Raw genomic sequence first — 22,824 nt, 5'->3', positions numbered from 1 at the left:
GAGCCCCATGTTTTATTTAATATGAAAGTTTTTTTTTAAAAAAAAAGAAGAAAAAAGTCCTGAAGGCGGTGAGGCACTCTTTACTTCCAGACTTTGGAGAAGTTTAGTCATGAGGAAGTAAAACTGCCCAGAGCCATGTGTGGGCACTGAAACAGAAATCAGTGTGTGGCCTCGCTGATGGCTGCCGACTGATTTCTTAAATAAACAAGCAGCACGGCAGCACCTGTTACTGTAGATACAGGTACGAGTCTAATTCCTCAGCCAAGACTGCACACATGAAAAAAATAGAAATAAAAAATCAAATCCCGTACCCGCAGCACCCATTCCCAAAACAAGCTGCTGCCTAATTTAGCATGTGACAAACTCCTTCGTCTTATTGATGGCTGTTATCACTGTTCTTCTATCCTCATCATTCATTTATGCATCCGGCAGTTTCCAGACATCAGTGCTGCATGAGTCCGCTCTCAGTAGGACGGATGACCGAAGACACTCGCGACAATATCACACACGTCATTTACCCTCACACTTTCAGGATTTGATGCAAAGTGTCACTGTGTCACTGCAGCGCAAGCACAACGTGCACAACTTCTTCTCAAATACATGGAGTGAAATCTTACCATTGGTCGGAACAGATATGGACTAAAATGGCATGTGCATATTGTAGTACTATCTCTCTTTGTCCTGCTTCTTGTTGCTGTCGGTGTTAAACGAAGCTCCTGTTCACTGGTGAAACTGCCTCATTTATCATGAACTAACTCATAAAAGTTGTCCAACAGTCAGCAACATTAATATCAGCCTGCATACACAGTGGATGTTTCATATGGTTATGGCCTTAAATAGCTGTCTGCATACTGGTAGTTTATTAAATCTGTTTTGTTGCCGGTTCTTTTAGTTGTCGTCACTTCGTAAATCAGTTCCTTTGAAGAAACGAGTGTTACGCATGGCTGCCAAAAAGTCGGATCCTCCTTGCAGGAGTGTGTGCAGTGGAGCAGTTGCAGTTGAAAACGCCGACTGTAACTCAGAAAGACCAAAATAATGTTGCACATCGACACTCGGCTGTAACCAACAAGCGGATGTAACATCAGTTGACCTTAATGAATAAATCAGTCATTAGACCGACGCACACAGCGTTCACAGCTCCCCTAATAAGACGGACGTATTGAGAGAGGCAATTAAAAGCCAGTAAGTTTCCTTTTTAAACCAACTCGTGACTTTTTATTTGCCGCTACTTGTTGGTGACCACTGCTTTCAGAAAGCAACTCAAAAGTCAATTGGAGTACTGATTTTAAGTGTGCGCGACTGGACCCAGTTTCTACACTGAAGATACAAGAATGAGGCTTTATTAGAGTGCAGCCAACACCATGGAGCAGCTCTTATTTCATACAACAAACAGTGAACCAGTGTACAAATAGACAGAGATGCATAAGAAACGCAATTTACATTTTTAACTTCAAAAGTGTGAAATTTGCTTTATAAAACATTCACTGCAACTTGACAAACAGACATCCTTTACGTTTGTATGAACTGCATTTTTCAGTCCATTTCATAGAAACTGTCATCTGGAGCAGCAGTGGTGCCACAACCAGCTGCACGCTCTCTGTATGTGTGTGTGCTTGTTCTGACGACTGAACTTATACTTTATTATGTAACTTTCTGTCACATCGAGTCAGAACTACACAGAGTGTGTTCCGTGAGGATCAGATAAATGACAACTTCCAACCCAATTAGACGCTTTGGGAATGGTACAAGTCACCAGTGTCAGGAAAGTGACAATAAATTAGCATTTAAACAAATCTTAAAGCAACTGGGAAAGTAACTTGTGCATTACTTTTAATGATCTCCCTTTATGAAGATGCCTTCTTGTGGTATTGCTGTGGTATGTTAGAGGTGTGTGAGCAGTCTAATGGCTGATTCACTCATTACGTTCTGCTGAAGTTACATTGGTTGAGTTGGAATTCATACATAGATGTTATTCTGTTTGCTTGAGTTTATCGGTGATTATTAAAGTCAGAATGGAGCCAATCCATTTTGGGGAAAGTCTCGGACAGCCAGTCATCTTTTATATCTTCGTTTTTGAGAAGTGTTTCTATTAAATCAGAGGTTTTCAACCTGTGGCTCTGGAGCCACATCTGGAGCCACTTCAGTTCCTCTGTCGAGGCTCCATGAAGCTTTCAGAATATGTAATTTAACAAACAGTTGATTTCATTTGTATTCCACATTGATTTTCAAAAGTGGTCTAACTATATAGGTTAAAAGCAGCTACATAAGGTAAAACATAAAATTAAGAAAAAAGAAGACAAATTTAAAAAATAAAATTGCTTGTATACCTAAATCTGCTCTTACCATTGGAGAAATATACAGTGCCTACAAACAGGAAAATAACTGAAGAGGCTAAAATAACCAAGATGTATAAAATAGCTCAAGTTGCAAAATCCATGGGTAAAAAAAAAAAAAAAAAACATTTTAAAAATGGTACAAACGGAAACAACACCTATAAAGTTTATACAATTGAACCTACATTGAACCTGTGAACCTTCAACAATACAGCCTTTTTGTAACAGTATTTAAAAAAGAGATCTTTTAGATTTCAGACAGTTCGCATGTTTTGTGGCTCTAGACAAATTGTATTTGGCGGAAAATCGTGAAAACCTCTGATCAGGGCCATCACGGCTGCAGAACTTGTATTATTAAAGCGCTCCGGGACACTTCCAGTCTTATTGCCACGGACGCACGGAGGCGCCAGATCTCCACAGTCCTCCATCCTGCTCCTGCCTCCGACCACAGTGCAGTTTGCCAGACGTGCAGCTCATCCAAATGCCCCCTCTTGCTCTACCGTGCTCTCTCTCTCTCTCTCTCTCTCTCTCTCTCTCTCTCTCTCCCCCTCTCTCTCTCCCTCTCTCTCTCTAATGCTCTCCCGTCTTTAGCTGCTGCATGCCGCTCGGCCGCTCAGTGCGTCCGCCTCCACTGCGCTCCAAAGCCGAGACGCGCCGCCGCCACCGCCGCCAGCGCGGGCATGACAGACTGGCAGCAGTAGTGGGCTTCCGATTGGCTCCTTTTCTTTTAGCAGACCGCAAAGGAACAGGACGAGAAATAAGAATAGGAGAGAGTGAAGTGAGTCATTTTCAGCCCCTGCCCGCGCGTCGAGAAGAGTAGATGAGTCAATGGCCGGGGCACAGCCGGGAGTTCACGCGCTGCAGCTCAAGCCAGTGTCCGTGCCAGAGAGCCTCAGAAAGGGCAACAAATTTATGAAATGGGATGATGTAAGTAATGGTCAGACAGGCCACAAGTGTGTCTTCTCTTCTCTTTTCTCTGTTTCTTTCTTTGAACTCACTGTCGGATGGGTTTTTTTTTTTTTTTTTTTGCATGGGGAATTTGCATGCGCGTGCCAGCATTACACAATCCATAGGCTCCTCGTGCAACAGTAGCCGATGGATTTATGGCACTGTCAGGGGAGGAGAGAGGGCTGACTGCTCTCGGCTTCCTGCTTTGCGTTGTAGAGAAAGACGGCGGCTCCAGTGAGCTCTGACATGTGCTCTGTGTACGTTTATCCCAATTTACAATATTTGTACGTGCACGCGCGTGGATGCCCGTGTGTGAATCTGCTCCTCAAAATCAAGCTAAACATTTGAACTAATCCTCCTCATCCTCACCTCCTCTCACTGGGGAGGTTTTATCACTTAACTCTGGTGAATTGATGTATCCAGGAGCTGCAGTCTAAGTTGATTTTTTTTTTTCATTTTAATCCATGCATTATATTGATATCATTAGCATGTAAATCTGCATTGAAATGACCTTGATTAAAAGTATTCCCACACTGCACTGAGAAGTAGCCTTTGAGCAGACAGGTATGCCTGCACTGCACCTCCACTCAGCCTGGGAGGAAAATCATAAGCAGCCAGTGCACTTCAGGCTGAGTCGACATGGAGTGACCTTACTGCACTTAATGATTATTTTCATGTTCAATGCAGTGATTCTGAGTGCTCTCTCCACACACATAAAAAGATTCCCCTGCTATTTGTCTGCCTAACAATACTGACAGCATGCATTTATCCGTTCTTTTCAGCAATTGTGAATGATCTTTTATTTGTGCTGCAACAATGTGAACCTGAGTGCAGCTGTGATCACTTTGGAAATGAAAAAAAAGAACACACTCACTGTAACAGGTATCTCAGTTTCATGAGCTCGTCTTTACAAATACATATCCAGGTCGTCTGAGCTCAGGTGAGCCGTGCTCAGCCCAGATGGCCTCCGTGGCTGAGCGATCTCGGAGTGTGAATGCAGTCCGTGCAGATGGCAGAGGAGGAAATTATGCACACGTGCAAACCTGCCACTCTGTCAATCATCGACCTGAAGATTCGGGGAACTGGAGTAATTCCTGGACTAGTGATCCACTGATGAGAGCCGATTCCCCGGGCTCCGTCTCTCTCTCTCTGGTTTGTTGTGAGAAGGGGTGTGAGGTGTGAGTGTGTTTCCCCCTCACAGCGATGTTTGTGTGCTGTAGTTTTCAACTTGTGGGCCTATCTCCAGAACCAAATGCCCACCAGGCCTTTTCCTGTGAAAACACACACCGTAGTCACAGATACCGTCTCTGTTTCATTTCCCATGCACTCCTTCCTTCCTCTTCCCGCCCTGTATCATTTCATGGAAAGAATCACAGAGGATTTCTGAGCCAGACTGAGAGAGAGAGAGAGAAAAAAGAAAAGCTGCAGTAAATAGTCAGTGGGAAAGGATTGAATTAAACCGTTTTCTTCTTATTGTTGCTCTGGATGCTGGATTCCAGTCTCGCCTCTTTCCAGAAGAAAATGTACAAACAGAAGAAAAACTCTGATATGTTTGTGTTTCTTGCATTGCTTTACTCTCGGGGGGATTTCTTTTTTGTATTTCAGTGGAAATTACAAATTTCCCTTTCACTGCCGAAGACATGAAAAGTGTGAAGTTTTGTTTACTGTGCGTGAATGGTGTGCTGCATAAACAGCAGCCGCGGATTCTGAGCAGAAGAGGAAGAAGTGTCTGAGCTGGTGAGGAGAAGCGGTGTAGACAGCACACTGTGCTCGGTGCTTGGCTGTTGGGAAAAAAAAGAAGAATAGAGAGGCAATCTGAAAAACCTCTCGAAATGTTTGCCTCAAAGTCCCCAGACCTCCCCAGCCTGTCTCATGCAGACAGGCACAGACGTCGCGCTGTTTCTCTGCTGCCACTTGCGGAGAGCGAGCCGCTTGTTTGGCTGGTGAAATTCCATGTTACGGGTCAAAATATGGCCCGGGCTGTGTTTTTATTCGTCTGCCGGTTCAAATGGCACATGAGGCTCGGATAAATGCTTTCTGCGAGGAGAGGATGGAGGACGGGCAGCCGTCCAAATCCTCCCGGAAAAGCCAGCCGCCGTCTTAACGATCACTGACGGACCCTGGCAAGTGGGAAATTTGCGAGCGATGGCGCAGAGTCGGCGCACAGACATTTCCTTAAGCTTACACTTGTATTATGCTGCTTTGATGTGATGCCTGTTGAATAAGATATTATCAGGCTCCGCAGGGGAGCTTAAGAATCTGTGAAAAGTGGCAGAATGTGTTATTAGCATGGAGAACAGAAATGTGCTGAGCCCAAATCCGGGCTCTTACACTCCCCCTCAGGTGATGATGGCTAATAGTACGGACTCCTCGCTGAAACTGATGGCAGTGTCTCGTGGCTGGGATCGGTTCCTCCAGGCTGTTTGTACTTTGGCAAGTCAGTCACTGATCTCATCTTAATTCAGCAAAAAAAAAAAAAAACACCCAAAAAAAGCGGGACATCGCTGCCTAATGTTGACGCACTGATGAGAAATGAACAAAATAGTGAAATGACGGTTAAAAGACACAGGCGGTGCCCCGTTTGGAGGTATTAATCAAAGCAAATCACTCTCAAGTGTAATCCACAGTGCTTTTTTTAAATTATTTTTTTCTCCACAAATCTGTAGCCCCTCAAGAAAGTCTTTAGCTAAGAATTCTTAATGGCTTAATGCATTTGTGGAAGTGGCCGTGGAGGGATAAGGCATTAGGAAAGAAACTGGTCAGAATGACTGCCGTCATGTCATTAGGTTGATTCATTGTGTTCTCAGGCCATCTTTATTCCTTCCTCTGACTTCTCTTCGTACACACACAGTCCATTATTCATGCCGAGCAAATGAATCCTTGAATTAGTTTACTGGAAGTATAAACTACTGACTGAGAAGTTGTAGATTGAGGATTTTATCATCCCGTAACTTCATAGAGGATAAGAACGAGATCTTGATCTAAACTGGAGAAAACGGACTGTAACTTGACTGAAGATCAGTGTTATGTGCAGGATGAGGGACGAGACGCTGTGCGTAAATACAGAGGCTTCTTTTTTTTCTTGCCCCGGAGCTATAAAATGCTGCGTACGCTGCATGCATTCAGAGGTATGAGCTGCGTCTTTTGTCATTCAATCAAGCCTGCAGAGATTGTGCAATCATGTGGACGGAGCCAAAACGATTCCTCTTGAGTCTCTAATAGATTTCATGGGAATGGTGGGTTGCCATAGCGAACGTCGCGAAAGCTTGTGATACTGTTCCCGACGTCAAATGAGTCACTCATTTACTTTCCTCTCACATTCTTTCTTCTTTTCCTGTTCTTTCAGGGCTGATTTTTTTCTCTTCAATCGATTCATTGATTTTTGTACTAGTCTATCACGGAGCGGCGGTGTCAGGTTTCATCCTCTGCGATTGACTTTTTTTTCAGATGCTAATGGGATTTTTAGTGCTTCTTTACGCTTCGACATAGACTCCCGTGTTGTGTCCTTCTGAATCTGCCCGTCCAGCCCTTTACGCAGCGTTTCTCTGCGCGAGTTTCGCGTGTATCACACCCCGAATGTGACAAGTGTGAAGCAGATGCAGACCATTAGCTCTGTCTCCCCAAAGCTGCGATAGGGACATCATTAGAAGCTTCATGAAGACACTTTGAAGATTTTCTTGCTCTGCGCCGCAAAAGCGGCTTCCATCGCTCTGATCTTGCCGCCGTGGCTGATTGAAGGGGACAATATGCCACTGTTCAGCTCTGCCACGGCCACCGTGGACGCACAGAAAAAGGCGAAGGCTCCTGCTTTTTATAGAAGCATCCAATAATATCTGGTGTTGCCATGTACGCCTCAGGGTCAAGCTGTGTGTGTGAGACTCAGAGCCGTCTGTGCGGAGAAACTGGGGGTGGGGGGGGTGAAGCATTCGTCTGCTACCAGAGCGGGGGGAAATGGAAATACCGACTGCGAAACAACCTGCAGTCATGACACAGACACACAAACACAGTCGGAAAGCAGACTTTGGTCATTGCTGCTGATGCCAGGTCATGGTTTAGAAAGAGCCATTAAAGGAAAGGATTGTGTGTGTGTGTGTGCTTGCAACATGAACACCCGATTTAATGTAATTTCAGATTCTGGTATGCAAGTGGTAATCAAATAACTATGCTTTGATCCCGTCAAAGTGAATGCATTGGTGTCGCCAGAGAATCTTCTGCTTCATGCACCAAAGTGTGTGCGCCTGCAGAAGCTCAGGCAGGGATGTGCACACGTGAGCAGACACACACACACACATTGACGCCAGATGTCTTTTCTTTATTTTACTACAGGATTCCACCACTGTGACCCCAGTGACTCTAACAGTTGACCCCAAAGGTTACTTCCTGTACTGGACCGACCAGAACAAGGTAAGACGTCACACCAGCAAGTGGTGGTATTTAGCGTCTTATTTACAGATTTCATTTTGAGGAACGCTCCTTAAACACTCATCAAGCCACACTCTCGTTCACACTTTATTGTGCCAAGTTTCGTTCAGTGTGATCACAGCTGCAACGGCTGCTGTTTACTCAATTTCTGTGTTGCTGAATACCAAATCGACCCAACGCGGCGAGACTCATAATACACACGTAATAATTATGCTTTGAGTATATGAACTGCTCTTATGTGATTAGTTCACTTTAAAAATGTTCCCCTCACTAACAGTCTTTCAATTTAATGCATTATTGTCACAGAAAGAGTGAACTTTAGTTTCTGATGTAATCCTGAAAGCTGTGTGTGAGGAAACGATGTGCGGGGAGGTTTGTTTAAGGTCTTTCCTGATAAAATTGTTGAAATGTTTGTAATTATGCAGGAGTGACATTAGTAGTGGAATCAGCACATGAATATTCAGAGTGTTTGTTTTTGCGATCACCTGCCTCCTCCCCTCACGGCACACCCCCGCTGCGTGGTAGAGAACACAGAGCTGAGGTTGATTGAAGCAGTCAGTGGCATGTCTGATTTCCTTACCACCCAGATGATTAACGAGTGGAAGGTGCCGGAACACCCAACTACTTTGTTTTTTTTTTGTTATCCAAGGCAAAAGTCGAAACATGTTTTGTTTCTCTTTTCATTTGACACGTATACGAACAAGTCTCAGCAAAAGATGAAGACCGGACGGTCTGCATCTCCAGGCACAGCAGGGGGGGAATAGAGCAGACTGTCTGTGTTTACAGTGGATGTATAACATAATCCCTCCTCATGATGCAGCTCTGCCTTCAGAAACACACTTCTTCTATATATGAGTTGTGTTGCCATGGGAAGGTCGCGGTTCTTCCGGCTTGGAAAGCTGCTTTATTACCGCCGCAAAGGTCTCGTTTGTCAACAGATTTCACAGACAGTTGCTTCAAACTATCAAACTTTCTCATTTACTTCTGCCGTTACACAGAGCTCACTACCATGGCAACGCCATGAGACGACGTGGTGGCCACACTGGAAAATCTGTTGTAATCGTCGCAGTACATGTCTGTGTATTGAAGCGGGATCACAAATTGTGTGGGGGAGCACAGAGAAATTGCCTTTTAAAATCATGCTGGGACTCAAATGAATGCACTATTCAGGTGTTTGATGTTTGATACAACTCTTCATTGAAAGGAGATCAATCCAGGATGTTCCTTTATTAATTGTTGTTTGTTTGATTGCATGCATGTGAGAAAGTGTTTCATTTAGTGATCCTTTGTCTGTTTCATTGCTGTCTGGTGAAGCTCCCGAGTGCAGCAGGAAGCACTCAGTGTCAAGCACAAGTACAGCGTTGAGCCAAGGCCACCTGCATTCCCGTCGCGCTCAGACGCAGTGACGGCACCTATCATGTGGAACAGAAAACAAACTCCTCATGATAAAATAATTACGAATGCTGTCTGCAAGCTGCATTACAGTGGTTCTGTCAGTCGGGTTGAGAAAGAGCAGCGTAATGACCAAAAATACATTCAAAGTCAGTTGATGTAGCTCAGAGCTCTTTCTCTGTGGTACTAACAGGCCCAGTGGGATTTGTAAAATATGCTTTAATCAAAGTGTATGCCGTGGAGTAACAGAGCGGAATGAGTTTGTTCGCCTCTGAATACACGTTTTACCGAAAGGCTGAATTTTTGTGGACCCGAGCCACTGAAGTCAGTGTGACGTTGCGAGATCAAATAGAATGGCAAACAACCTCCAGGAAACAGCCCGGAACTGAAAAACACCAAATTTCGACTTTTCCCTGTGTCCTTCTCAACACTGACCTGTCTTCAGGAGGCTCGCTCACTTCAACCGGTGAAAGAAACCTGAACTGCTGCACCTGCAGTGCTCAACATGACACCTGTGAGAATATTCCACGGCGCATTGTGTGTTTTCCAGCTCGCCAGTTATGGCCCAGAGTTTCATAACAACCAGGAACAAGGTTGTGAAATCTGGAATACTGTATGCTATCAGTTTCATCGGTCTTATCAAGCAACTTCCTCTTCGTCTAACCTTGGAAATTGTAGTGCACGGTTTGCGCACGCGATCCCAGCCCGGTCTGTTTATTTGCGTCTGCGGCTGCCGAGTCCAGGGAACCGGAGGAAACGAGCGCATGCCCGCCGCTGCTCTGCTCCTCCTGTGCACCAGCAGCAGTCAGAGGTGGACTAATTAATAGCGGCATTGATTTGATGTGTTTCTAGATAAAGGCAGCGGCCATCGCAGAGCGGAGACAGACGGGCTGAGTGAGACTTCACCTCTGATCGCACACACACACACACACACACACACACATCCACACACACTTCCACATCATTTATGAGTGTGCTGCTGCTGTTTGTAAAGGAGAAAGGATCTGTTTTATTCCCAGCCTTCTGTAAATTATTACACTGTGTGGGAATTTCTTCTGAGCATTTTTTATTTATTTTTTTTTTTTGTTGATAGTAAAGAAAGACTTCCCCCATGGGCATGACAACAAGACAGATAGGGCCACTTCTGATGTCAAACGTGCACGCACACACACAGACGTGTGTGTGTGTGTGCATATTTATGTGTACGGGTGCCTGTTCTGTCTCCCAGTGCTGAGAACAGCTCTGCCACACATAATAACTCAAATTGATACCAAACACAGCCTGGGCAAAACTCTATTAGGGCATAAAGTAAGGCGCCTACCGGAGACCTCCGTACACAGAGGTGTGTTTGTGTGTGTTTATAAAGATACCTTACGCATGTTTTCCCAAGGTTTTTTTTTTTTTTCGTGATGGCCTTGCACATCTGCTCAGCAGACCATTTTAAACAAGCGACGATGCCCTGTCCAGTAGTGTGTGTGTGTGTGTGTGAGACTGAGTCTGATGGCCTGTAGAGTAAAAGCATTCCTCGGATTCTTCAGAAGCACAGCAGAACCGTACTGAGTGTGCCCACTGCGCTGACTTCCACACACTCACACACACACACATCCAGTGATGGTAACAGCTTTCCTTCTTGTATTTCTGCTGTATTATTTTCTGATAATGAGTCATTTTTAATTACTCATTTAAGGCCCCAAGAGGCTGTGTTTAATTTTGGAATAATTCCCCCCCCCCCCCCCCCCCCCCCCCCCCCCCTTCTATTAATGAAAATGAAATGGAAAAACCTTTTCTTTTCATGATTACCCATCCATTTATCATCATCTCTTCCTTACTTCATCCAACCTCAGGGAGCTGGAGCCAACCACAGGACGGGTTGTCAGGAATACACATGATCACCCTCAAAATAACTCACATCTGAACAAATTCAGTCAGCATTGAACTTTGAATTGTTGTAAAAAGCTAAATTATCCATAAAGAAACACCCCAGTAAAACCTGTTCTGATGAAGTGACATTGCTAACCACTGCACAAGCCTGCCACCTCAAGAAAATACATTTTTGCATCTCTCTGAAATGTTATTCATCAAAACATCACTCGGGGAGCTAAACGCTGGTGGGCAAACACACACACGTCTGCTCCGGACTTGTGCAAATCTATTTTTGGCAACGCGGACAGGATGGGACTCTTCAGGGATCCTGGACCTCAGGTTGAGCATCACTGCATCAGTGTTTGCCGAAGATGAGTCAGACTCAAACTGTTAGTCCGATGACTTTTTAAGCTTAAAATCAAAACAGACCCGCAGCTATTTGGCTTTGAATTTATTTAATTGCCTGCGACTTCACATGGACTTCAGCCTTTTAGCCTGACGATTACGGCATGCATAATGAAACCAAATCAGCTCTCAGCTCCACCAAGTGCAGACAACTGTTTGAATCAATCCAGCAGCAGCCAGTCAGAACGTGTGAAGGGGAAGACAATGTATCTTTGGCAGACAGCGCACGCTGGCAGACAAACACAGGATGGTGCCTCACACTATTACCTCGACTATATTCACAACAACAATCAAACAGTGCGGCTCCAAAATCATACGGGCCATGTTTGTTGGCTTCGTTTGAGAATCAAGGTTGAACAAACAACAGTGAATTGAGGCTGATTATGTTTTTCTATGGTTGTTTTCATCTCTCATTAGCTCACAACTTGTGGTAAATTGGTTAAATTCCCTGGAACAGGCATAAAACCAGTGAGCCCTCAATGCAGTGAATGATCAATTCTTTCTTAGTTTGTTGTCGTCCAGGAGAGATGACAGCTTTACCTGCACTGTCGGTCTCATCTGACGTGCTCAGAGGTCTAAACCCAACCTGGAGAAGTTGGACTTGATTTGAGATTTCACAGTCAGGCTTTGGGACTTGCTGTTGACTTTATTTGTGTGGGTCTGGAGACTCGGACAGGAGGGAGGATCAGTGACAGATGGGCTTTCCTCTTAAACCCCACGGTTCATCTTAGCCATGCAGTGAGCAGTTCTCCTGTCAGTTTGATCCAGCGGTGGACTTCAGCCAGGTTTGGAGGTCAAAAAGACACAGTTGAGTTTTGACGGCAGTGTCAGGCCTGTTTAGTTACGATCGTCTTTGCCTTTTTTTCTTGCCTTGATCTGCTGATGACTCAAGACTTGGAGATTTTGCCTCTCTCAGTAAGTTTTTTAAATAGTAAGTAAGTAGTAAGTAGTAAGTAGTAAGTAAGTTAAAATATGTCCACATCTTCAAAATGATTGTTTTCTAAGGAAGAAGTGATTAGAAGAAAAATACGGTACTGTCATTGAATTATCATAGGGTTTGTCTGGAATATGGAGATCATTTAACAGTGGAAGTTACTCAGGCTATGAGCTGAAACGTCTCGAATTCAATAAGCCTAATTTGATTTTTCACTTCCACTTGTGGCTGCCTGCCAAAACATGAGTATGGACAACACTACACTCGTTGAATGTAGTTTATGCTCGGCGATACAGCTACACAGTGTTACACCTTCTCTGCTTTTCCTCAGTGGGTTGGAAAAAAAAGTGCGACTCCAGTCTGACGCGAGCCGTGTCTCCATTTCTGCGCACTGCTGTATTTTTAAACAGGCCTTCGCTATGTAAACTCCCGTGGTCATAACTCTTCCATGTTTGCATGTGTTTAGTTCAGAGTCCATTTGGCTGGCGTTTTAAGCCTCTCTGTGCTTTCTCTTTCACCTTGAAAGATCTACTGTTTCGAAACCACACAAACAAACAAAATCACTGATGGAAAAATTGATCCTTAGCCAAGTGCAAGCCGATTAGCAGGATGGTTTCAATGACATCAGATTTAACAATAACATTCGTGATACAAACAAGCCCCAACTCAATGTAAACGAAGCTGTCACCTTATATCAATATTTTATCATTAAATACATCCTAATTATCATTTAGGTACTATAGGTTAATGTTTATAATCTACAAGTATATTTTACTGTTGGGAGATTTACATGAAACTTACTCAGTGCTATTTAACCCACTTCAGGAGTCTCAAAGCACTTCATACTGTTTACTTTCTCCCGTTGATGCACCAACAGCCAACCGCGGGACTGGAAGGTGATCCTCTCCACTGTGTGAGCCAAAGACAACACAAACCGACACTGAAGCCAGTGCTACATACCAAGTGATGTGCCAATGCATTTGCTACTTTCTGCCGAACAAAGTTGTTTTTTTTTGTCCTCCCTGGCTCAGATTATGCACCTGCACACATCCGCGCATCCAAATTCATGTTGGTCTGAAAATGAGGTGCGGATGCACGCAGCGCTGGCAGATTGCTTGTTTTGAAGGAACATAAAGCATTTGTGCGGCTGGCAAACTAAAGCTATGTTTCGAGATATTTCTCTATTATTTCTTTGCTATATTGAAGACAGAGAGGACTACATAGTAGCTTACATAGAAACCAACAGACTGCAGCTTGATAAACTGCAACTTTTTTTTTTCTTTATTCCCCCCAAAACTTTATCAAGACCTGCAGTTGTGCTTTGTGCTTGCAGTTGTTTGGGGAAAAATAAGAGATCCCATTTTTGATCAGTAACCATGCTTATTGAGTTTAGAAAACATGCAGAGCTCCTTGTGGAAAAACTTCAGTGACTTTTGAATGGGCTCTTAAATAGCAGTTGATGAATTGTGTCTGTGACAGATGAGCAGGTCGGTGTTGCTTTTATTTTGAGCTTCTAATCGTTTGGCTTCATTCACAATAATTTAGCTGGGCAATGAGGTATAAATAGCCCGCGAAGTCATCACCAGTGTGGCTTTCAGTTACATGACACGATGAATTATTGTCATGACACAAACTACTGAGTCCCCGCTTCCAGTCTGAGAGCTGGCCGGCCGCCTGCTTTACATATCTTGTGTACAGTGCCATGGTAACTGGAGACCAGTCTGACTTACCTTATTTGCATGCAAGTGTAGTATCGCACGCTTCAGTTCACACGCTCAAATTTAAACACGTGCATCAGCACGCCCCTACACACACACACACACTTTTAAACACAGACATTCCAGTAATGTCCAGCCAAGAACAGGTGTTTCTTCAGTGGGTTAAAAATAATGTTTGCTCCTGTGAGTTGAGCCTGGTTTGAGGGGAGGAGCCAGCAGCTCCGAGAAGTGGACTGACTCAGTCAAATTAACAGCATTTTGTTTTAGTTGCCATGCGACCACACACACACACCTTGGAAATGTCACATTCTCTCTCTCTCTGCCCCGCTTGTATTCAGAAGAATGCTGCTGCTTTGAAACTGATATCATTGTTCCCTTGTATGGTGTGTGTGTGTGTGTTGTGTTTTTTGGTGTGCGTTTCCCTCGGAAGGCTGTGGTTATAGCAAAGGTTAAATATGTTCCCGTGGGAGATTTCTGTTTCGTCGGGGTGCCGGTTTCAGGACATTTGGTGGACATGCACTCAGCATACGGCCCTGAGTGATGTTTAGAGGTGAGGAACGTTCCACTTTGTTCAAAAATCAGACCTGTGTGAGGGGCTTGTGAGGGGGTATGTCTCCCAGCAGTAAGGCTGTTTTGGGTCATCGTTAAGCCTAATACACGTTGGATGTGCGCGCACAAACACAAAGCCTTTTCCTCTCCTCTCCGTTATAGCAGAGTTCACACATCTGTTTCCCCCAACACAGCAATTTTCTGTGATTACTGAGGCTGCTGCTCCTCTACCTTCGTCAGCACAATGCCGGAGTGCGAGACAAGGCATAAATCTGCAGCCAATCCACTGAAAGTGAATTGTGACCTCTGTCAAGTTAGAGCCTGGCACACTTCGGCCCTATTTCATCTGTCCCGGCCGACGGAGAAAGAGGCCGAGTGAAAAAGGAAAAATAGGACGAAGATGAAGACGATAATAAACATTTTAGTGACATATTTTAAGAATATATTTATTTTCAAGAGAGGTTGCACCAGGTCTGATGTAAAGTTGCAGTGCTGCCATAGAAATGGCTTGACTTACCGACCGAAGTCAACATAATAATCAGGAGTTCTGAAACTTACTGGAGATGAAGATCTTCAATCTCGCAGACACGCTAAATTCACCACAATTACAGAACTTTATGACTTTCGGGCAAAGGCAGGGTACACCCTGTATCCAGTCCAGTCCATCTTTATTTATAAAGCACTTAACAACAACCACAGGGAGTCAAAGTGCCGTACGCAAACCAGGTCACCGGTCCGTCACAGGGCGAACACATCAAGCATACAGCCGCACCCGCTCACATTCATCCCTAAAAGCAATTTAGAGCCACCACTTCACCTCAAATGCATGTTTTTGGACTCTTGGAGGAAGCTGGAAAAAAATCCACAAACGCACAGAGAGAATGTGCAAACTCCACTCAGAAATGAATCATATCTGAGTTGGCAGAAAAGATCTAAGGGATCAATGAAGCGTTCGACTTCACCGGTGCTGCCGTCATTGAGTCACTGGGTTGGCCATCCCTTGAAGTTTCTCACCAACTCTGCACGCTTCTTGCAAGCTCGCCCATCATTGTGGTTTCCACACCCGGATTGGTCATTAAAATGTCCTAGAATGTTGACACTGCATTCACAGCAAAGTCACAACAAGAACTTTACAACCTCTGATAACGTTTGATGGTCACCCACTCATCCATTCATCCACCTGACAAATCACGTCATCTGATTCAGAGTGACGCTGGAGGCTTTATACGATCCGAGTTGACTTTGGACCAATACAGGAGAAACCTTTGGCAAAGGCTTGTAAATTGATGTTGCATTTTTTATTTCTTAGTGTTGCATGGTTCTTATGTAATTCTTTAATGTGCATCTCCAAACAAAAATGAAATGAATATAAAACTATAAGTAATTCATTAATCAATCCCCACACTGTACAGAACTACCAGGTTTTAGATTGTATGTCAATGTTCTGACCGTTGTTTGACAATTTCTAATACAAATGCAAGACCCCATGAAATTTGTCTGCAAAGATAAATACAGTGGTGTAGAGTGTTATCATGTCAGCCGGCCAAAAATAACTCTACATTAAAAGAAATATACAATGATGAGAACATATGAACATGGCAACGAAGGACCACAGGTATTCCACTCTATACAGTGTCATTCATAACATTTATTAGGTCTCATGAACAACAGCAAGTGAATGTAAACGGTCAATCTGTGTGCTCGGCAGGGCAGAACTATCATGGCAGAGGAACAGCGGCACTGCAGAGTAAGTAGCTTGTCTGTACAGCTGAGAATCAAGGGGAGAAAAGGAAAGGTGTTAAATGGAGAATAGCACTGCCAAACTATTTAGGATTAGCAGTTCCTGGGTGACTTCAGACGGCTTTGTTTGTGCTTGAGTTAGTCCTGTTTTTCTCCTTGAATTCTGATTAGGGCCTCTTTTCTGCAGAGCTGTGCTCGAGTAGGCAAGCACGTAACACCGAGGCACACTGAAGAAGAGGAGGAGGAGGAGGAGGAGGAGGAGGAGGAGGAGGGACCCTCGTCTATTCATTTCCTCTCCTGAACAACTCTAGCTCGTTGGCAAAAAGTTGGAGGCACCGATCCAGAAAAAGGACGCCTTTTGTTTTTGGCTGTTTTCGAATCTTTCGACTGATTGAAGCTTCCCCCGGTGCCAGAAGTCTTCAGTGTGAATCTCAGTGCCTCGGCAGAGCCTGCCAGGGTAAGAGAAGCCAGCAGCTCTCACTGGTCTGCTCAGAAGAGCAGCTAAAACCCTGGATTTAGGTGATAAGCTTAACCAGTCAGCACTTGAAATTGACGATGCAGCAGAAGCTGAAGAGTCACATTTGTGACCCGCAGTCAGTATTAAAAGTTAGTGAAGTCATGGCCAAGTAAATAACAGGGACATCTTAAGTTGTGGAAATATTGTGTACTATAAATAAATATCCCCACGTGGTGAAGGCTTAACTTTTTTAAGAACCTGTGATTCATTTTGATGCCACTTTTCATTAGAGTTCATTGTACAATAAAACCATTTTTAATTTTACTCCCCCTCTATAATTTTTCCTCCAGGCCAGTGACTAATGTCTCAGCAAAACGTTGACTTTGAGTTCTCAGATTAATGTTTAAAGGATAACACAGTCAAAATTTTATGTCCCATTCCTTTTATAGATCCTAATAAAAGCTCAACTTGTTGAAAGTCACAGAATGGGCCGCAGCGACATATTGCAGTATATTGAATTGATCTCTTATCTACCTGGTTGCAGGGAGGAGTAACTCTGTGGATTAACTTTTGCTACGTTAGTGGCAGACACAGACTCATTTGTCGGGTCTGAAGCCTACATTAATCACCAGTGATAATGAGCTACAGTCACAGAATAGATGATGTTGTTGGAGTGAGTGATTGGTAACAGTAAGGCGGCAGTTGGGGTCTAATCAGAGGCCTTCTGTCTGACTGCCTCATTAAAATACATGAAGAGGATGACTGGGATGCTCATCGTCTCATAGGTCCAGGTATTTATAATACTTCAGCTGCCCTAATTCAACAGCACTTACTCAAAACGGCTCTCTATTGTGCTGACTCTATTCAGCCAGCGGAGTTCACACACGGCGTCCAGGACAGGAGTAAAAAATAAAGAAGGATAAGACAAAGAAAGGTGGACTTAAGTTGGATGAAAATGACTGGAATAATTGTGCCGCCTTTCTCTTTAGCCGTCTTCATCCGCTCTCTTGAACACTGTCAGGGAAGCCTGTCTTATTTCAAGCGTAAAAGAATAAATCCAGGGATACCTTTCCGGTGCCAAAGAGAGAGCCTAATGAAATTTTGATGTGGAGCACTGAGATGTATGGTTAACAGTGATGCCAGTAAATTGACTTTATCTGCTCAATAGACTGCAGTCAGCTAAAAGTTCTGCCTCAATTTCTCTTTCCCTATTTTGGTTCAGTTCTGTCTCTGCCTCTGTATTTCTTTCTGCTTGAACCTCTCCGTTAGTTTCTTCGGCCATTGTTTGTTTGTTGATGCTGATTGTGCTGATAATTATTATCAGCATTTTTAATAATATTCAAATGCCATGAAGGAAAATTATCAACCAACTGCAATGTCAGATGACTTTCTCTGATACCCTGATGTGTGCAAAGAATCAAGCACACATATAATGTCAGCATTATATCACATGTAATAAATAACATGGATGAAAGGTGAGCTTAAATCGTGACTCTGTGACATGCAGCATTTGGAGTTTATGTCTCTGTAGCCTAAAGGCCCCCGGGCGGCAGCTTTGGCTGGAGTTCAAAATTGCGCTAGCCGCTATTTGAATACATTTAAATGTGTAACAGAATGCAGGCTTTTGTTGTAACTGCCAGACATTTGCATACCTGAGACGGAGCAGAGCTGTTTGTCGAACTCTGCATCACAGCACAGCTCAATCGGTCAGCATCGGCTCGTTGAAGCTCGTTTTTTTAATCCACCTCTGATTTTTCAGTGTCAACATGTCCAACAAGCAAAAGGCTTTGTACAGTTCACGAGAGATAGAAAGAAAGTTCATGACACCCGACTTTCCACGGTTGCCTTTGAATTTATCCGTGTCCTTCGCTGTTTCACATTCAGTGGAAATGAAGTGTTCATTTTAAATGGGGTGCGATTTGAAGGCGATGTGAGTATTTTGAAATGTTCGGTTTACAAAGAAACTGAGCCGTCTGGAAATAATGAATAACGATGCTCCGCTCAGCTTCCAGGCTTTCACGTGTGGCCGCTCAGCCACAGAGCCGAGCTGCTACAAAACCAATAAAGCAGTTGGTCTGTGGTTTGATTTCTGAATTCGTCTTTTGTGATAATCACTGATAATGATGTGTCCACAAACATCTCATTCTTGATGCAGCTCCAGAGGGAAAAAAATTCCAAGCTTCACTGGGAGTGTTCTGGAACAAAAATGTAATGTACAGCCTCTTTTAAATAACCTTCAGTGTTTGAGCGACAGTACCTGCATCAAGCGACACTGCATGGAGTAGAGTGTAGTAGAAACCCCAGATTGCAGCCGAAACAGACGCATAGGGATTGCGATCACTGCTTAACCTCCTGAGCCTGGTAGAAACATAATAACAATGACCAAATCAGCGAGTCTTCACAGCGGGCCGATCAATATGCTCCACTTCTGAATCTCGCAGTGGAGCTTTTGCAGCTGAGGGCAGAGGACAGAAAAACACCGCTCTGCAGATGTGACACTATTGATCTGTGCTTGGTGGGACTGCAGGGTGAGTTTTTATTCACATTTAGTACATTCCTGTCTCCCGAAACTCGCAGTCCGAAAATGTGTGGTCATACTTCAGGTTTTGTGTGTCGTCACGCTGATGAGTTGAAATAATAATGAAATTCTAAAAGGCATGGATAAATGAGTTCAAATTAATTTGCTCTTTGGGCATTTTTTTTAAAATCTCCTCATTAAATTAATTATCATCTGCGGTGAAATTAACAGACAGGCTGGTCAAAGCAGTAACCGAGCAGCTCAGTTCGGTCATACCTCAGATGAACTTCACTGTAAGTGATTCTGCTGTGCTTACTAGAGCGTTTCTTGATCGCGTTACGCCTGGACATCCACCGTCATGGCCGCCAGTCAATACCGCTGCGATGTTTATGTCCCATTGTATGCTCGGAGGTCAGAAAGTCAGGCCCGGCCGCTTGTAGATCTCCTCCAACAGTTTGTTACTCACTCCGGTCCGTCATAAGGGATGAATTACATGTCTCATTGATTCGTTCTAACAGTTTTAATTATGCTGAATCAATCACTGTGAGAGAAGTCATCGCTCAGGCCTTTAAGCACTCGAGCTTCCAGCCAAATGACATTTAAAATTGGTGAGGCCGTTATGAGTCAACTGGTACACAGAGAGACACGCTGACTCTCTCTTTTTTTTTTCTCTCTCTCTCTCCTTCCGCTCCCATGCCTCCACTTCAAACGCAAACCCAGCCCAGTTGCCATGACAATCCAATCCATGCTGCTTGTTTTTTGATACCGCAAACTACTCAGAACCCCCCCCCCCCCCCCCCCCCCCACCCCTACCGCGGTTGCTGTGATTTGACTGCCATCGCTGTTCCAAGCCAGGTGGCTGCTTTCCTCGGGGAGCCCTTTCAAATAAAGGCATTCAGCCAATAGACTTTGAAGTCCCACTGTAGACGAGCTTTCAATGAGAGAACACTTCCTTCCCGTTTCATCGCAGGCTTTGACGGCGGATCCTAAACGGAGCCCCGTGTCGCTCACCAGTTTGTTGTGGCGTGAATGTTTCATCATTTCCTGATGAGACAAGTGCATATTCTACTTCTCCTCCTTTTGATGCACTCATTTGATCCACATCTAGAAAGAGCAAGAATCCACCTTATTTTCCTCTTAAGTGATTTGTCTTTCCTTTTAATTGTTGGTCTTTGACGACACATTGTGGATTCACGGGTTTGTAGAGTAATGAAGCTTCCATCTCTTCCTCTCCTCTTTCATCTGCTCTGACACTGAGACCAGAGAGATGAGAAATTCAATTAAAGGAGGATTCATGTCAGATCAGCACACTTTGTTTTAAGTGTCCTTATCACTATGAGAACTGCTGTAGGATTGGCTAAAAGCAAAGTTTGCTTCGTTTCTGAAGTTGTTAGTGGAATACTCATTGTGATGATGCAAAAGTTCAGTCAAAACAGATATCCGATAAACTGACGCAAAATCATTAAAAAGCAGGTCAGTAGGGTACAGTGTGACATGAAGGGACACACATGACGTCTGTCCGGTGTGGTGTGGATAGACGGAGGTCATGGGAGCACAGTGTATCGGCTGTCATACAGGAATCGGACGATTTCCGTCATTAAAGAAAAATCTGATAGATAACAGTGAACCAATATAAACAGTTGGTGTGACACATATACAGTATGTGTGTTTTCTTTAGGCTTAATGCACACACTATGCCTATGGCAATGAGTGTGGTAGATGGACGAGAGACGGATATGATCTTAAAATGACTCCATTTACAAAAGCCATTCCAGTCATCTCTCACCTTTTATTGAACATATCCACAGACTCCGGTCATCAAATGTCCAAACTATCTCAAGCTGGCCGACCGGGTTTCCCTATTTCAGATGGCTCTCATTTTTTCTTTCTTTTTTCACATATTCCAACCCTGTGAAGAAGTCAGTGATTCACAAAAGGCTTTCTTTGTGGTATGAATGGTCTTTTCATGAATATGTGATCAGTGCAAGAAATGAAATGAAATCTTAAAGATCCCCTTCAGACATACTTTAACATGTACATTAAATTCTTTCGTTTGAGTATTAATCTGTGTCAGGCTACTTTAGCTGCTTTACACCAGGCAGAAGTAACATTTTTCATTCTTCAAAACTGGAGTTTTTGGATATCTGCACAGAGATTTGAGTATTCTCATTGCACCGGTGTAGGCTGGCTGTGTTTACAATGTCACAGTCTGTGAGAAGGTGAGCCTTTCAAAGCCCGATTTTCCCTGGGAGCAGATACACTCTTCCCCTTTCAGCAGAAGATTGTGAAAACAAGACCTCCAGTTTTAAAATCTGCATCATTCCACTCAGTGAAGCTGAAGCATTCAGCGAGATGGAAAACACATTTTTAAGTGGAGGTGGCGTTCTGAAACGCTGTCTGTATTTTCAAAACTCTTCGCGTTTCATTTCCCTAAACACAAAAAAGCGCTGCTTTTCAGCCACTGTTGTTCAAGTCACTGGAAATAAAGAGTCACTGCCGGAGTTACTGAGAAGAAAATACAGTAATTCCACTAGTTGCTTAGTAACTGTTGTATTAATTTTAATTGTCCCTCTCGATTAAATGTTTGCATGCTGCTGTTTCCCAAAAAAACAAAAAAGGCGTTTCTGAGCTGCTTTAAAAGACAGAAGAAATGAGAGTGTGCCCACTTCTCCAGGCGCCGCGACACCGCTGGGCTTCAGCGCAATTAATTCTGCTCCCATGTTCTGTACATTCATGTTCTGCACATTCCAGACGACAGAACATTAAATATGAAAAAAAAAGAAAAAAAAGAGTTGATTAGTTATTTCACTTCTGAAGTGCTGCTCGTGTAACTGCAGAAGACAATGGGGAAAAAACAAAACACAACTGTTATGTAACTACATTTATGGCATTTTAAATTGATAATGTGATGTTTATTAAAGAAAGTAGTTGCAGATTAATATTAATACTACAGCCGGATCTTTTTCACTTTGTTATCACTTCGGCTGTCGTCGATAGTTAAGTATGATAAAGCACCAATAAAAATTTGAATATGAATTTTTGAAATTTTTATCCCAGTTTTGTTTTACTAATAAATTAATTCCAAGATAGCTCATAAGTCACATTACAAGTTACATTTGGTACGTTGCTGCCAAAAGCAGTGTTAGTTTATTACTCATTATTATCTGTAATTTGTGGATTGTCGAAACAAGAAGATTCTGAGCTTTCAGTTCTGTGGAGCTGAAGGAGACTTCAGAATCCAGGAAAATCACACGAGGCTTCGGTACCTCAAGGTTAGCGTTCAGATCGACACAACAAGCCTCTTAAACTCCCATTTTATTCTTACTGCATTTCTCACAGCTGTGTAGCAAGCTCCATTTCATAACACTGCACATAAGCACTTTGTATTAATTTATTAACCCTGTTAATATATAAAGAGGTGCAATTTGTTCTGTGCTTGCCTCTCCCTTCTGTCTTCCTGTCTTGACTAATGTTTCAAGCTATTTCTTTCCTCCCATATTCACTGAAAGGCCCCAGTAAATTTTATTAAACGGGAGGAATCAGGA

General features: G+C 43.5%; 1 protein-coding gene across 3 annotated transcripts in view; it reads left to right on the top strand.

Moving 5' to 3' along the window:
• Positions 1-2,947: 2,947 nt before the first annotated feature.
• Positions 2,948-22,824, top strand: part of plcb1l (phospholipase C beta 1-like) — a 105,643-nt gene continuing 85,766 nt past the window's right edge. For 2 of the 3 annotated variants that reach the window (XM_030109802.1, XM_030109803.1), the window contains exons 1-2: positions 2,948-3,260; positions 7,608-7,685. In XM_030109802.1, coding sequence (XP_029965662.1) covers positions 3,162-3,260; positions 7,608-7,685 — 177 coding nt within the window. In that variant the 5' untranslated portion in view covers positions 2,948-3,161. The remainder of the gene's footprint in view (positions 3,261-7,607; positions 7,686-22,824) is intronic. The other variant, XM_030109801.1, reaches the window with a different exon arrangement.

Source organism: Salarias fasciatus, chromosome 15 (genome assembly GCF_902148845.1).
Source record: "Salarias fasciatus chromosome 15, fSalaFa1.1, whole genome shotgun sequence".
Classification (NCBI taxonomy): domain Eukaryota; kingdom Metazoa; phylum Chordata; class Actinopteri; order Blenniiformes; family Blenniidae; genus Salarias; species Salarias fasciatus.
This window is presented reverse-complemented; position numbering and strand designations above follow the sequence as displayed.